Genomic DNA, 14,219 nt, shown 5'->3' with positions numbered 1-14,219 from the left:
CGTCAGCGGAGAAGGTAGAAAACCAAGGCACTTCCGGTTACTCCGGATGTGAAGACTCCTAAGCTTCTCCGCCGGCGGAGGGTAAAGGGGAAGGATGGTCGGGAGGACGGCACGGCTAGTACTTCTGGCCGGGGCGGCCGCGCTGGCCTGCGGCTCCCAGGGCGACCGCGAGCCGGTCTACCGCGACTGCGTACTCCGATGCGAGAAGCGGAACTGCTCGGGGGACGCGCTGAAGCACTTCCGGTCCCGTCAGCCAATCTACATGAGTTTAGCAGGTAAGTCCCGCCCTTTAAACCACGCCCCCTGATATTGGCCCCCTCCTCTTTCGCCCCCAAATACCCCTCTGCAGTCGGTCTCTGAACCTCACTTAATTTCTTACCCAGGATCCGTTGTGAGTGTGAGTGGAGCTCCAGGGAAATGAGAGGTCATCAGCCAGTTTTATTTTCCCAGAGACTTTCATTTACTTTTTATTTATTCATTCAAACAGCTATTCGTTTACTATTTCCGGGTACGGTTTCGTGGAATGACACTGAAATCAGACCAGAGTCCCAAGATCCTGCCCTTCGGGGCTCACAGCTCCCATGGGTGCACGAACCTTCTCTAGTTCAAGGTGGAGGATGATTCGAGCCCTAAAGGATTCGTAGATTAGGCCATGGGATCGTGTAGGGGAGGAAGGAATCGTTTGTAGCTTTGTGGGCTTGGGGACAGCAATCATCTTAGAACATTGAGAAGAAGAGCTTCTGGATAGATACGTTCAATTTGGACCCGTGTCCTAGTGGTTACCTTCTGTGTGACGGGTGTCAAAATAGTCATTTCTAACCACACTTTGCGGTAGATTTCGATTTTACAGATGCAAAACTCAGCCTGCCCAAAATCACAGAGCCAGAAAGTGGTAATGTAGAGCTTCCAGTTCTGGCCTCTATGACTGTGAGCCAAACCACCCCTTTCCCATCTAAACAGATGGGACAGAGTGGAGGCCCTGGGCAGCTGTGGGCAGATCCAGAGGCTTGGTTTCCCCAGGGAGCAGGGTGCATAAAAAGAAGTATTGGGAAATAAAGTTGGAAAGACAATTTGGGGCCTTAAAAGTCAGACTGAAGAATGCAGGCTTTATTTTTATAGGAGGGGGGTAAGACAGCCGTGTGTCTCCCTGGTGAGGGAGGACAAATTCCGTGTCAGGAAGGACAAATTTAAACCCAAGTGTCCATAAATGAGGCCATCAGCTGCCAAGACTCTCCTCTTGGGTGAAAGGAGAAGAGAAGAAACATCTCAGATTCACTCACTGTACACCTCCACCCCCTAGAACACACACACACACCCCTTTCTCGTGTGTGTATGTCCCACCATCTTTTACCCATCCAAATGGGAAACTAGACCTTTGAGATTTCTTCTGGTTCTCTTTCACCTGCAGGTCCTCTTGGCCTGCGCTTTGAGTTTGGGCCCCATTCAAGCTCTCTCTGTGCCTCCCTCCTAGGTGGGTCACTAGGCCACTTTATCTGTTTCAGGCTGGACCTGTCAGGATGACTGTAAGTATGAGTGTATGTGGATCACTGTTGGCATCTACCTCCAGGAAGGTCATGAAGTGCCTCAGTTCCATGGCAAGGTGAGTCGGAGGGTCAGGGAGGGTGGACAGTGGTGGTGTGGTGGGAGTAAGATACCTCCCAGTTGGACCCATAGTCTGAAGAATGGAGTAATATGGCTGTATTGGGGTGCCTGTTCTTCTCAAAATCTGCTCATTTTCTTATGGGCATCAGATGGGACCAATGTGTCCTGCCTCTGGATTTGGAGCAGGATCTAGGGTCTCCTCAAGAGTGGCACTGGGCTTCTCAGGGGTGTTGCATGCCCACCTTGCCATAAGGGGAAGCTCCCCAGCTTACCACAGTATCGGGGAAGATGCTGCTTCAGTAGGAGTCTGGGTTAAAATAGTAATACCCTTCAGATTGCCTAGTGAGACATAGGTTGCTGGTGCCTTTGGATCCAATAATGATCTTGTTCCAGCCTGCTGCAGGCAAGAATTATTCTCCACAGTGTATGTATCACAGAGTAAGCTGAGGCTCGCTCAGAGGGCTGCAGTCAGTGGTAGAGAGGAAATAAGGCCCCCCGTCTTCTAGACGGCAGCTCTACACTGTCTCCACCAGGCCATTCTGAGCCATCTACACTGCCCGCGCTGGCCTTCCCAGGGACCAGGCTCACAGGGCTGAGTGCTGGCCAGGATAGAGGGCTAACCCTCAGCCAGTGCCTGGACCGGGAGCTCCCTGACTCAAAGAGGGCCTGAACCAGAGCTTGGCCAGGTCCCAAGTGGAGGAATGTGCTGAGGACCTATTGATGCAGCAAGTCAAGAAAAGTTAGATTGGGCCAGCTGGGGATGGCTTACCCCTCAGGCCCCCCCTGATGTGTTCCTTTTCCAGTGGCCCTTCTCCCGGTTCCTGTTCTTCCAAGAGCCAGCTTCTGCTGCGGCCTCTTTCCTCAATGGCCTGGCCAGCCTGGTGATGCTCTGCCGCTACCGCGCCTTCGTGCCAGCCTCCTCTCCCATGTACCCCACCTGCATGGCCTTTGCCTGGGTAGGTAACCTGGCAGGATTCCTGCTCCACCCCTCGTCTAGGACAGAGGAGCTCTTAGATGGCCACTCACCCTACAGGGCTTCCACCCGCGGAGCGTCCCCTCTGTCTCCCAGGGCTAAAGTGGCAGTCGCAGGGTGGTCGGGCCTGGGAAGACAAAAGGGAAGGTGCCCAATGGGACCGTCCCTCCCTAGCAGAGTCTTAGGCCAGGCTGTTTGGGAGGGAGGGAGAGAGGAAAGAAACACCGTTCTCGTCCTCAAGGAGGAAGTCACTTAAAGCCCTGACAGGGGAAGTTACAAACGGAAGGGCGGTGGGTAGGCAGCATGCTGAAACCACGGGTCTTTCCAAGGGCCCCTCTTGCATTGGAGACCGGGAAGCAATCTCAACCACAGCCCAGGTTGGGAAGCAGGAGCATCCGCCGCACTCCACCTGGAGTTCAGCCTGGTCTCAGACCGTCCGGGGGGAGCGGAAATATGTTCCATCTGAGTAACCAGAGAAGGGTCCGAGCTTCACAGTGTGGCTGGTCAGAAGAGCCAGCATCCTGGGCTGGGCACTGTGTGCAGATCTGCACTGTGACAACCCCGGGGAGGGTGTGAGAGGAAAGGGTCGCTATGGAGATCTTGAGATCGGAGCCACCTCTGTAAGCCTTAGGGAAACAATCCGCACTCACCTTCCTGACATCAAAGCAGCCATTCTTTCCTGTCCCGAGTGCCTCCTGTGTGCCAGGTACCGTGTTGGGTGCTGGAGATCCAAAAGTATATACCAGCAGATGGGCCTAATCACACAATTGAATGTAAAAGTACAGTGGAAGAGAGGTGTTGTGGGTGGGACAGGGGACCAGATCAGTGCAGGGCAATCAGGGAAGGCTTCCCTGAGGAAGAGGGGCATGCAAGGGAAGGTCAGAGTGGGGAGTGAATGCTAACTAAGTGAATTCAGGGAGAATGGGAGGAGTCATCTATTGAGGAGACTCAGAATGTGCACGGGCAGGAGTGAGCTCAGGTTATATGAGGACCTAGATGGCCAGGAGGCCTGCCATGCAGGAAGCCAGGGAATGGGGTGTGAGACTGCTGGGCAGGTGGGCAGTGCCGGGGCCAGCCCGTGGAGAGCCTGGGGGTACACTGGGCACTTCCGGTCTTGACTTGCAAAGTATCAGGAAGTGAAGAGGGTCAGAGAGAAGGAGTTTCATGAATACGTTGTTTGGGAAGCTCATTCTGGTTGCTGTGCAGAGAACAGATCAAAGGGACAGGAGAGGACACAGGAGCTACCCAGCAGCTTTAGCATTCGGCACGGTAGCTAGGGAGGTGGCAAGGGTCTTGGGAAGGGCTCCGGGATCCACACTCCCGTTACCCTGGCTGTGCTGACCAGTGTCAGCGGTGGGTTAGATGAGGGCAGGAATCGGGGTGCCTCCTGTGTTTTCGCTTATGAGACAGTGCTAGAAGTGGTGCGTGTGGATGAGACCACCAGCGAGAAGGGAAGGGACTAGGGCAGAGGCCTGAGGAACCCCAAAACATAACAGCTAAAGAGAGGGGATCAGCCGGCAATGAAGACAGGCGAAGGCATGCAGAAAACTAGAACGTAGTGTGATGGGGGGTCCTGGGACGTGGATAGGAAGGAGAGAGTGGGCCGTTCTCCCAAATTCTCCCGGACAGTCAAGGAAGATGAGGGCTGAGGACGTTAGGAAAACCGATGGCGTGGGGGCACCAGGAAGCCCAGGCTGAGCCCTGGCTGAGCCCCGGAAGGAGTGCAGGAAGGAGGCCTTGCAGCCTCTGGGAGATGCAGACCCTCCTCAATACTGTCCATTCAACCAAGATTAATAATAATTGTTAGGAATTGTGGAAGGAAAATCACGTGATGAACATTGCCCTAAATACTTTTACCCACATTTTCTCACTTAATCCTCCTAATGCTGTAAGGAAACACTTTGGCCAAAGTCAACAGCCATCAAGTTCGCAAATAGTGGAAACAGGTTAACATCCAGGGTTGTCTGACTCCAGGGCCCCAGCACTAAGCCCCTCTCCCAGGCTGTCTCCTGGGCCGGGACAAATGTTGGTTGAGTCCAGTGGGAGGCGCAGGTCTGGCCAGGCTGGGAGGCAGAGCGCCGCTAGAGCCGAGGAGGGCTTGGGTAGACAGCCTGCGAGCCTGGGGAGACCATGTGGAAAAGTCTGTCGGGGACACCCACAGAGGGGCAGAGGCCTGCAGGCCTGGTTGGCCTTAGACAGGTGCCTATATGGGAGAGGATGTTTGGACCCAGAATTCCAAGTTAGGGGCACAGCAGGGGGGAAAAAGGTATGGGTGCTGGAGAGGGTAGAACCTTGACAGTCAGCCCAGCCACTATGTGGCCGTGTGAACGGAGCAGGGGCGGGAAGGTGGAGCAGAGAGGGGCCCGCGTGTCAGGCTGAGAGACAGGGACTGTTGTGCAGGCAGGGGCCTGGCATCAGCACCTAGGAGGCTGTCCCAGGCCTGAGTGGGCTAAAGCCACCACTTCCTGTTTAGGCCTCTCACAGAAAAAGGGTTACGGTCCTGGCTGAGAAGACAGGACGGGCAGGGAAATTGAGGAGGGCATGGGGTCCCCTTTTCATTGGGGCTCCTTCAGGGACACTCCTTGTCGAGACCCAACGCCTGCACTGCCCCTGGCCCTCGTCCCTAACTGAGAGCACAGGACAGCCTGGCCTGAACACAGCTTGGAGCCTCCTGGGACAGACCCAAAGGTCTGAGGGGCCTCCGAGGGGCCCAGCCTTTGTCTCGCTGGCACGTGCCAGCAGCCAGTGGTCACTTCACGGCTCCTGTCTTCATCACCCTGATTCTGGGATCTTTCATCTCACTGCCATCAGCCACGCAGCTTCCTTCCCGGTGGGGTGTCACACTTCCCAGAGGCATCCTTGGACCCTCAGGGACAGAGAGGTAGCTGTTAGGTTGGGAGAGGCAGGTATCTGGGGCCTGTGTCTTTAGGGCCCCCTACAGGGTGTGACATTCTGGGAGAAGGAACCCCCTCTTGCCACCCCTAGGCCCTTAAGGGACAGAGTATCAGCGTCCACGCTGCCTCTGAGGATCATGTTTGGATTTTACACTTGACCTTTCGTCCTGTGTGTCTGCAGGAGGGAGGGATCCCATCTGTATGGAGGGTGGGGCAGTGGACTTTGTCCCAGGCTGCGTCTTCTGTTGGGGCGGGGTAGGGAGGCCTCTCGCCTGCTCCAGTGTAGGTCTGTGGCGGAGGGTTGTCTCCCTCTTTCCCTTTGGGAAATGAAAAGACCCTACTCCCAGCAGGACTGATAAAACTTTGACCTTTAGGCCTGAGCTCGAGTGGAGCCGCAGCCAGGCTTTGGGGGACCCTGCCAAAGTGCTGTACACCCTGGAACTGGGGGCTAAACCTAGGAGGCCGCACCAGTTCCCTGCCCCTTCATCCAGCGAGGAAAGACCCTCGAGGGTGAGGCGAGAGCCTGTGGTGCCAGAAAAGCCCCAGCTGTCTCAGCGAGGTGATTTGTCGGGGTGGGGACCGACTGTTCCTTCCTCTGCTGAGGAAACTTCAAGAAGAGATCATTTAAAGCTGCAGTAGGATGGTGGTTAGACTTCAGGAAGGACTTCCCAGCATTCAGACAAAAGCCAGTGCAGCAGGCAAAGGCAGGGAACCCAAGACTCCTTTGGGATGGTGTAAAAAGCCCAGTGCTTCCCATCTGCACCCGACTCTTCCCCCATCCCTCTCAGCAGCAAGCCCCTGCGGGCCTGCCCTGCGTGAGGCTGGGGGTGAGACACCATGGCCTCCAGGGTGGGGGGGCCCAGCATGGCAGCAGGCGTCATATTTAACATTCTGCCTCCCCCACTTCTGAGACACTGAGCTATTTAAAGACCCACTTGTCCCCACCGCCACGGTGTCAGTGACAGCCCCGAGCACTGGGGCTTAGCACAGGGGTCGGATTCCTGACAGATCGGGCTCACTTGGCATCCAACGAGTTTCACGGCTGTGATATTTTTGTCTCAATTTTCTTATTTTCCAACACACAAGCAGCCTCCCGCTCTCCCTCCACCCCGCCTTCCCTGTCCCCTGCATTTCCACCCTCACTGGCACCCTGCCCTTGGCCCCGCTGTCTTCAGTGTTTACAAGAAGTTCTTGGAGCCTGCTGGGCAAGCCTGGGGTCCTCCTGGTCTGTGTGATTGGCCACTTACCCCATCTGCCTCCCCGTTCTGCTCCTGCTTGGCCAGGGAGCCCAGGAGCAGCCAGACATTTGCATTTGAGGGGCTTTCCCTTTCTTCCACGTCCCTCTGTCCACTTCCCTTGAGTCTTGATCATCGCAAACGGAGCGAAGGGAACCAGCCTCCCTTCAGTGCGCCGCCCACTGGATGGTAGCTCAGGAACGGGGTGGAGGGGGGCGCTCTTCCTACAGTGAGGAGACCCATGGTTTGACCTGGCACATTGGGACCCTTGAGGAAGGGGAAGGTGGGGCCAGGTAAAGGGCAGGGGTGTGGGGTCGGCCTGTTGGACATGATGAAGGAAACTGACACGTGTGTGGCACCTACTGCGGAGCAGGCGGCAGTCCCGCAAGCGTTCGTCGAGGGGCTTCTTTGTGCCAGGTCCTCACAGCCCTCTCCACCAGCCGCTGCTATTTCCTTTTTTTTTTTTTGGTGCCGGTTAAGTTTTATTTAACAGGGTGTTTCCTCTTCATTTGTTTTTCAAAATATCAGTTATAACACTTAGAGGTGTAAACAATCGCAAAATATACGATACATAGAAACAATTCTCTTTACTTGCTATTGCCTAACCAATGCAAACATGGGGGATGGAGTGAGTAGCGGCCCTGGCTCCCCTCCGCGCGGGGGACAAGGGCGGGGCGCGAGTCGCCTCTTTCGGAGCAGGGGCCCAGTGGCAGCTTCAACAAAACAGGAATATTTACCGGTGTGATGGAAGGCGTGGCGGGGGCGGAGCCCACGTCTGGTTCCTCCCACCAGGTGCCTGCAGGGAGCTCTGCTACGACCCTGTTTTGCAGATGCAGCAGGTGCGGTGGCTGAGGCACAGGGTGCTGTTATTTGCTCAAGATCAAACAGCTAATCAGGGGCTAAGTCAGGACTTCGACCAAGGGTCCCTCTCTTCGTAAAGGCTCAGACATTCTGTCCCCAGCCCAGGACTGTGGGATGGGCCTGGGCAGCTGTGGGGAGACCAGCTCTTCTCCCCACAGGCTTCCCTGGCCCTTAGGGAGAGAGGGCGTCAGACTTGGCCTTTCCGGTCTGTGGAGAGGCGGGAGGGCTCTGTGCTGGTCAGCAGGGTGGGGAAAAACACCACCTACTGTTTCACCGTGTCCTGGGCACGGCTGTACCTATATTCCTCCTAACATCCTTAGCAACAGTATGATTATTCACATTTTACAGATGAGAAAACTGAGGCCCAGCAAGGCTAAATAACCTGCCCAAGGACACACAGGAAATGCAAGAGCTGGACTTTGAGCGCTGGCAGTCTGGCCCTAGGGCCTAGGTTTTTTTAAAAAACTTAGGGTTTTATTTATTTATGTAGAGAGAGGTGAAGGGAGGGGGAAAGAGAGGGAGAGAGACTCGGATGTGTGAGATACATCTATCAGTTGCCTCTTGCACTCCCCCAACTGGGACCTGGCTCAAAACCCAGGCCTGTGCCCTGACTGGGAATCAAACCAGTGACCCTTTGGCCTGCAGGCCGGCACCCAATCCACTGAGCCACACCAGCCAGGGCTACATTCTCCTGTCTCCAGGGCCTGAGGAGAGGGTCAGAAGAGGAGCCCCCCAATAATGGGATACTGCCCAGTGGAGAGGGGACTTTTTGGGGGTGCAGAGGCAGTTGAACCGGGGACCAAGCAGCCCCCACCCCAGTGCCCAAAGCTAAGCCCTGGCCCTGTACAACCACCCTGCTTCCAGGGCTCCAGCCACCACTAAGCTCCGTCTTTGTGTCACCTCCCCCTTCCTGCCTGATGACAAGGAGGTCTGGCTGGCATCCAGCCCCTTCTGCCTGCCCCTCCACCCCCCTCGCCCTCATGCTGACTTCAGGGCCATTCTCCATGAGGGTGTCCCTGTCCCTGGCCTGCCCAGGAGACCTGGCCCACAGGCTCACCGGGGTCTCCAGCCCTGAGCCCGCCTCTCTTTCCATGCTGACTCTGGGGCACCGTCCAAGGAGCCTCCCAGTTTTGTCCCATTTCTTAGCTTCCAGACCATGCCTCCGTTCCCGACTCTGGGGAAAGGGCAGCACGAGGGACAGGACCGGACAGGGCAGCCACCCTCGAAGGAGGAAACCGGCTGACCCAGAATAACCACCTGCCACCAGGGCTGGAAGGGGATGAAGGAGCATCTGGGCCGGTCCCCGGTTTGTCCCGGGGTGGGGGGGGGAAGCTCGGAGACAGAGAGACTCAGGCCAGACAGGCTGGTACGAGGGGGCTGCAGAGACTTTCAGGGCTGACTGGCTTTGCAAGGAGAGCCCTGCCAGCCCCCTTCCCATTGTCTCAGGAGCACGTGCATGAGGGAACGCATCCTACTGGCTGAGCTTCCTGCCAAAGCACCTGGTGGAGTGCGGCTTCTTACCCTGCGCCCTCCGTCCCCTGCCTGGCCAGCTTTCCTGGTGTACTGGACCCCAGTGAGCCACTCCTGGCCTTCCCAATCTCTGGTGGGGTAGTCCCACCCTAGCGCATCCCTCCCTACCCCCAGGGCACTCGGGCTGACTCCTTCTTCCTTTAAGTGGTTGTCTCCGGCTCCCCAGCCCTTCCTCCCAGCCCCTGGGAGTATCTCCACCCCAGCCCACCCTTCTTTCAGTAACTTGGGCCTCTGTGTGGATCTGGGCCGTCCCTGAAACGAGTGCCAGCACCAGCTCCCACAAGATCCAGGGCTCATTTATAAGGCAGGGTGTGCTCTCTCCTTGCAGTTTGTTTCCAGGGAGAAGGCAGCAGCTACTCCCCTGGGTCCATGCCCACCACAGCCCCCTCCAGCCCTGCTCCACGTAGCAGCCGCAGGCCCAGCGGGTTGGACCGGCCCAGCCAGGAGGAAGCAGGGCTCGGTTGGCAAGCCTCCTCCTCCTCCTCTGAGACTTGGCCCCAGTGGGATCTGCTTGATCTCCCTCTCTTGCTTGCTCTAGACACACCCCAAGCTGGCTCGAGCCCCTCCACCCCACCCACTTCATTCCTGCCTCCAGAGGCTGAGGTCACTAGCTCCCCTGGCCGGGTGGAGCTGTCCTCACCTGCCAGTTGGGGAAGGAGGCGAGGCGCCCCCAGGGGCTGTTGTCTTAGGGTTGAGTAACCTGGGAGAGCTTGACTTTGCCAGAACTGGTTCCCAGGCCAGAAACCTGTGGAGGTTTTAAGACCCCCATCCCCTTGGGGGTCAGGGGTGGGAAGTTGGGCCTGAGGGAGTTGGGCCAGGTGGGGGTGGCAGGCACAGGTTTGTTTAGTGGGCTCCAGGAGGGAGGGGAAGCTCGTTTCTCTGCCCCTTCCCAAAGGGAAGACAGGTGTGAGGCCTGGGGGGGGCGTCTTTCTCCCGTTGGGGTGCCTCACCAGCTGCCTTCCTCCTCAGGTCTCCCTTAATGCTTGGTTCTGGTCCACGGTCTTCCACACCAGGGACACGGACCTCACAGAGGTGAGCACCCCCCCCCATCCTGCCGCACAGAGGGGAGGGGCGGAGCCTGCTCTCAGGTCTCCTGTTGACCCAGTCTGGGAGCCCCCCACTCTGTTCTGGGCCTTGTAACCCTGTTAGTGCCCTTGGGCCTCACCTCACCCTTGTGAGATGGGTGTGGTGATTATTGGCTCTTCTTCTTTTTTTATCCTCATCTGAGGACATTTTTCATTGCTTTTAAAGAGAGGAAGGGTGGTGTAGGAGGCGGGGAGAGAGAGAGACTGAAACTTAGATGTGAGAGAAACATTACTTGGTTGCCTTCTCACATGCACCCCAACAGGGGAGAGAGCCCACGGCCTGGGTGTGCACCCCGACCAGAATCGAATCTGAAACCTTTTGGTCCATGGAACGGGACTCCAGCCAGCTGAGCCACACCAGCCAGAGCTTTTTTTTTTTTTTTAGATTTTATCTTAATTTTTTAATTGATTTTAGCAAGGGGGGAGATAGAAACACCTATTTGTTGTCCTACTTCTACGTTCAGTGGTTGTTTTTGGTACGTGCCCTGACCAGGGATTAAACCCTTAGCTGTGGTGTATTGGACCACGGGAGCTGCCTGGCCAAGGCGGTTGGCTCTTCCTGACGGATGAGGCCGCTGGGCCCCCCGGGAAGGTGAAATCACTTGCTCAGGCTCCCCCAGCCACTGAAGGGGTGGGGTCAGGACTAGAGCCCACAGCCGCCGAGCTCCAGGCCGAGCTCTGAGCTCTGGCGCAGGTTTGGATGTGCAGGACTCTTGGCAGGCGTCCTTGCCATCACCCCAACGCTTCGCTCCTTCGGCACAGTTTGTAAAAAATTGTGTTATGTGTTAGGAGGCGGGGGGTAATACAAGGTCCAGCCCATTAAATTTAGAAGCGAAACAGCAATAGGCAGCAGAAGCAGGAGACACCGACCCCACTGATCACGGGCCTCGGACCCTGGCTGTGCCTCTGTCCCCACCCCTCGTCCCCAGCCCCAGTCCCTGGGGGGTCCTCTCTGGGTCCTGCCCCCCACAAAGGCTCACCCACCTCCTGCTGCCCTCTGGCTGGCCCCTCATCCAACTCTCCCTGTCCTCAGAAAATGGACTACTTCTGTGCCTCCACCGTCATCCTACACTCCATCTACCTGTGCTGCGTCAGGTGAGCCTGCCTCGGCTGCTGCAGGGGCACAATCAGCCCCGGGGGCAGAAAGGGGTTACCCAGCCACCTGGGGTAGAACTTGGGGCTCTGGCTCTTTCCAAGGAGCTGTAGTGCTTGACCCCAGGCCTGGGGTGGAGGGGGTGGGGTTGGAGGCCTGCCCAGCCTGCCTGTTGTGGGGAGGGAGGGGGGCAGTGGCTTCCAAGCACTGATGTTGGGTGAGGGGACGCCCCAGGGGATGCTGCTGGGGACAGGCCACCCCCGACCTGAGCAGCTCTGCACACGGGGCAGGACTGTGGGGCTGCAGCACCCGACAGTGGCCAGTGCCTTCCGGGCTCTCCTGCTGCTCCTGCTGACCGCACACGTCTCCTACCTGGGCCTCGTCCGCTTTGACTATGGCTACAACCTGGCTGCCAATGTGGCAATTGGTGAGGCAGGACCGGGGTCCAGCGGGCTGGAACAGCTGAAGAACCGCTGGTTTGGGGTGGAGGTGGGGGGCTGTTGGTGCCGTTCCTGGAGAAGGAGGTTCTGGAGAGGTCCTTGGGTGGGGAAGGGGGAAGATTTGGGGTAGGAGGTGGGGGGAGGCTGGAGGGGAAGTCTGAGGTGGCCCAGGGGTCAGAGGGACTGGGCATAGGGCAGGGCGGGATGGGGGGAGACGGAAGTGCAGGGTGTGAGCTCGCCCCGCCCCGCCCACCCAGGCCTGGTGAACTTGGTGTGGTGGCTGGCCTGGTGCCTGTGGAACCAGCAGCAGCTGCCTCACGTGCGCAAGTGCATGGTGGTGGTCCTGCTGCTGCAGGGGCTGTCCCTGCTCGAACTGCTGGACTTCCCGCCCCTCTTCTGGGTCCTGGATGCCCACGCCATCTGGCACATCAGCACCATCCCCGTCCACGTGCTCTTTTTCAGGTGGGTGCTACTCCCGCCTGAAACTACTCCCACCTGAAACAGCGGAGACTGCGCTCTCCGCTGTGCCGCCCGCTGCCGGCTTGCCTGCGCTCACCCCACCCTGCCCCCAGGGGGCGCGCTCAGAGCTAGGCTTCAGCGACTGCTTTTACCCTCGCAGCTTCCTGGAAGAGGACAGCTTGTACCTGCTGAAGCAGTCGAAGGCCACATTCAAGCTGGACTGAAGGCCCTGGCAGTGGGTCTGCCCTCCTGGGGATTCTGCGCCCTCCCTGCAGGCTCCTCTTCTCCTCAGTCCTCGAGACGGTTTATTTTTTGAACTTAGACACAAAAGGTGTGGGCCCAGAATCATGTACTTTGCCCACTACCTTGCTCACCCCCACGTGGCCCTCACAGGCCTTGTGTCTGTTCGGGCCTGGCCTCTGAGGATCTGGGGCTAGAGGATGGGCAGTCCCTCTGGCTCCTGGACTGAACTGGGCTGGAGCTGTGTTAGCTCCACCGAGAGGAGCACTGCCCCCTCTTCTCTGTCAGTCACCTCCTCACCCGTCCCCACCCACTGCCTGGGTGGTTGCCAGAGCCCTCACTGTAGCTGGGAGACCAAGTACCAGGCCTTCCCGGGTATAGTGGAGTCCCCTCCTGTTAACCCCGTGCCCTCCTCCAGGGACCACTAGGTGGCACTAGACTCTTGCTCCTTGGCTGCCCACGTTTTAAGGCTGATCTCATTCCTCCCATGAGATCTGAAGGGACCAAGCTGCTGGGATTGCGGAGCAGTGTCACCCTGACTGGTGCCATGACCAGAGCCCCAGGAAGCCTCACACACTCCCCCTTTGGGGCCAGGGCCCCAGAGAACCAAGGACAGGGACCCCTGCTGGCCCGTGGTGCTCTTCTAGCTGGGAGCCTGCACACAGCGTGTGAGGGGGTGTGGGCCAGCCTGAGTGCGCAGGAGATGTGGTGGGCACAGGCCAGGGGCGTGTGGGGTGCTGAGCGAGACCGTGCGTGTGAGCCCTGGCCTGGTGTGGTGTGGAGCGTGGGGAGAGGGTGTGAGTTGTTAAAGCGATGGAGGCAGGAGGTTAGTGGGGGTCAGGGGAATATGCGTAGAGTAAGTATGAGATGAGTGTGGGTGCAGGTGAGTGTGCCACACAGTGAGGGGGGGTCGGAGCAGGACGGGGGAATCAAGTCACGGTCAACAACTGGATACTGAGCGCCAGCGCTGCACAGAGCCCCGGGCGGGCAGGAGCCAGGATACACCCGACATCTGGCTGGGGGTATGGGCATCTGGGCCGTATGTGTGTCTGTGTGCTTGTCAGTTGTCCCCTCTCCAAACCACACAGGGCCCACACACAACTCAAGATCACTCTCCAGAACCAGCCCTTGGGGAGCGGAAGGAGGAAAGAAATGGGGGTCCTCTGGCCCCTCCAGCCTCCCTGTCTCCTCCCCCGCCCCAGTGCCCAGCCTGGACCCTGGGTGGGGTGGGGGGACAGGGAGCCTGAGAGAGGAGGGGAAACAGCTGTAGCTGGCAGGGGCCACACTGTGCCTGCACCCCAGTAAAGGTGACCCCTGCTCACTGCTGGCAGCCCCTACCCATTCCTGCCACACGAGGACGGAATATGGAGCTCCAGAAACTCCATCCAAAGGCAACCTCTGCTCGGAGCAGGGGGTCAGGGTCCTTGCTCCTTTCCCTGCCGCCTTGTCCCTTGCTGAGAGCAGGGACACTATGCTAGGACTCCAACTGCAGGGACTGGGGCGGCCCGTGTTAATCCGTTTTGATCCTGAGAACTATTTTAAGGTTGGAGGGTAGCAAAGGACATTCTTAATAAACCAATTTTCAGCATCACCTACCCTCGTGTGCATGTATGTCATTTGTGTGAGTAAGGTGGGCTGGGGGGGGCGCTGGAAAAGACAGACAGGCGGGGGTCTCTCGGTAGGTGTTGGGGGGGAAAGGACCAGATGCGGAACCGCAGCAGAGCTGGGCAGAGCTCCAGTCCAGCTGGGGAGGGAGCTGGTGCTTGTTCTTCCTCCCTCACCGCCCAGGGCTCAGTTTGAGCCTGGA

At 58.0% G+C, this 14,219-nt stretch overlaps 1 protein-coding gene across 1 annotated transcript; it reads left to right on the top strand.

The window, feature by feature from the left end:
• The first annotated feature begins 10 nt into the window (after positions 1 to 10).
• Positions 11 to 14,007, top strand: PGAP3 (post-GPI attachment to proteins phospholipase 3). Its single transcript, XM_037033408.1, has 8 exons — positions 11 to 275; positions 1,503 to 1,600; positions 2,406 to 2,558; positions 10,065 to 10,127; positions 11,214 to 11,275; positions 11,564 to 11,700; positions 11,971 to 12,175; positions 12,333 to 14,007. Exons 1-8 carry the CDS (start codon positions 95 to 97, stop codon positions 12,394 to 12,396), a joined length of 963 nt encoding a protein of 320 aa, XP_036889303.1. The 5' UTR covers positions 11 to 94; the 3' UTR covers positions 12,397 to 14,007.
• The last annotated feature ends 212 nt before the right edge of the window (positions 14,008 to 14,219 follow it).

Source organism: Sturnira hondurensis, unplaced genomic scaffold (genome assembly GCF_014824575.4).
Source record: "Sturnira hondurensis isolate 20B ecotype Veracruz unplaced genomic scaffold, ASM1482457v3 Scaffold0021632, whole genome shotgun sequence".
In the NCBI taxonomy this organism is placed as follows: Eukaryota; Metazoa; Chordata; class Mammalia; order Chiroptera; family Phyllostomidae; genus Sturnira; species Sturnira hondurensis.
This window is presented reverse-complemented; position numbering and strand designations above follow the sequence as displayed.

Coding starts and splice junctions, on each gene's coding strand:
- PGAP3 (XM_037033408.1), top strand. CDS start 95: ATGGTCGGGAGGACGGCACGGCTAGTACTTCTGGCCGGGGCGGCCGCG. Junction 276..1,502: donor AATCTACATGAGTTTAGCAG/GTAAGTCCCGCC, acceptor TATCTGTTTCAG/GCTGGACCTGTCAGGATGAC. Junction 1,601..2,405: donor TGCCTCAGTTCCATGGCAAG/GTGAGTCGGAGG, acceptor TTCCTTTTCCAG/TGGCCCTTCTCCCGGTTCCT.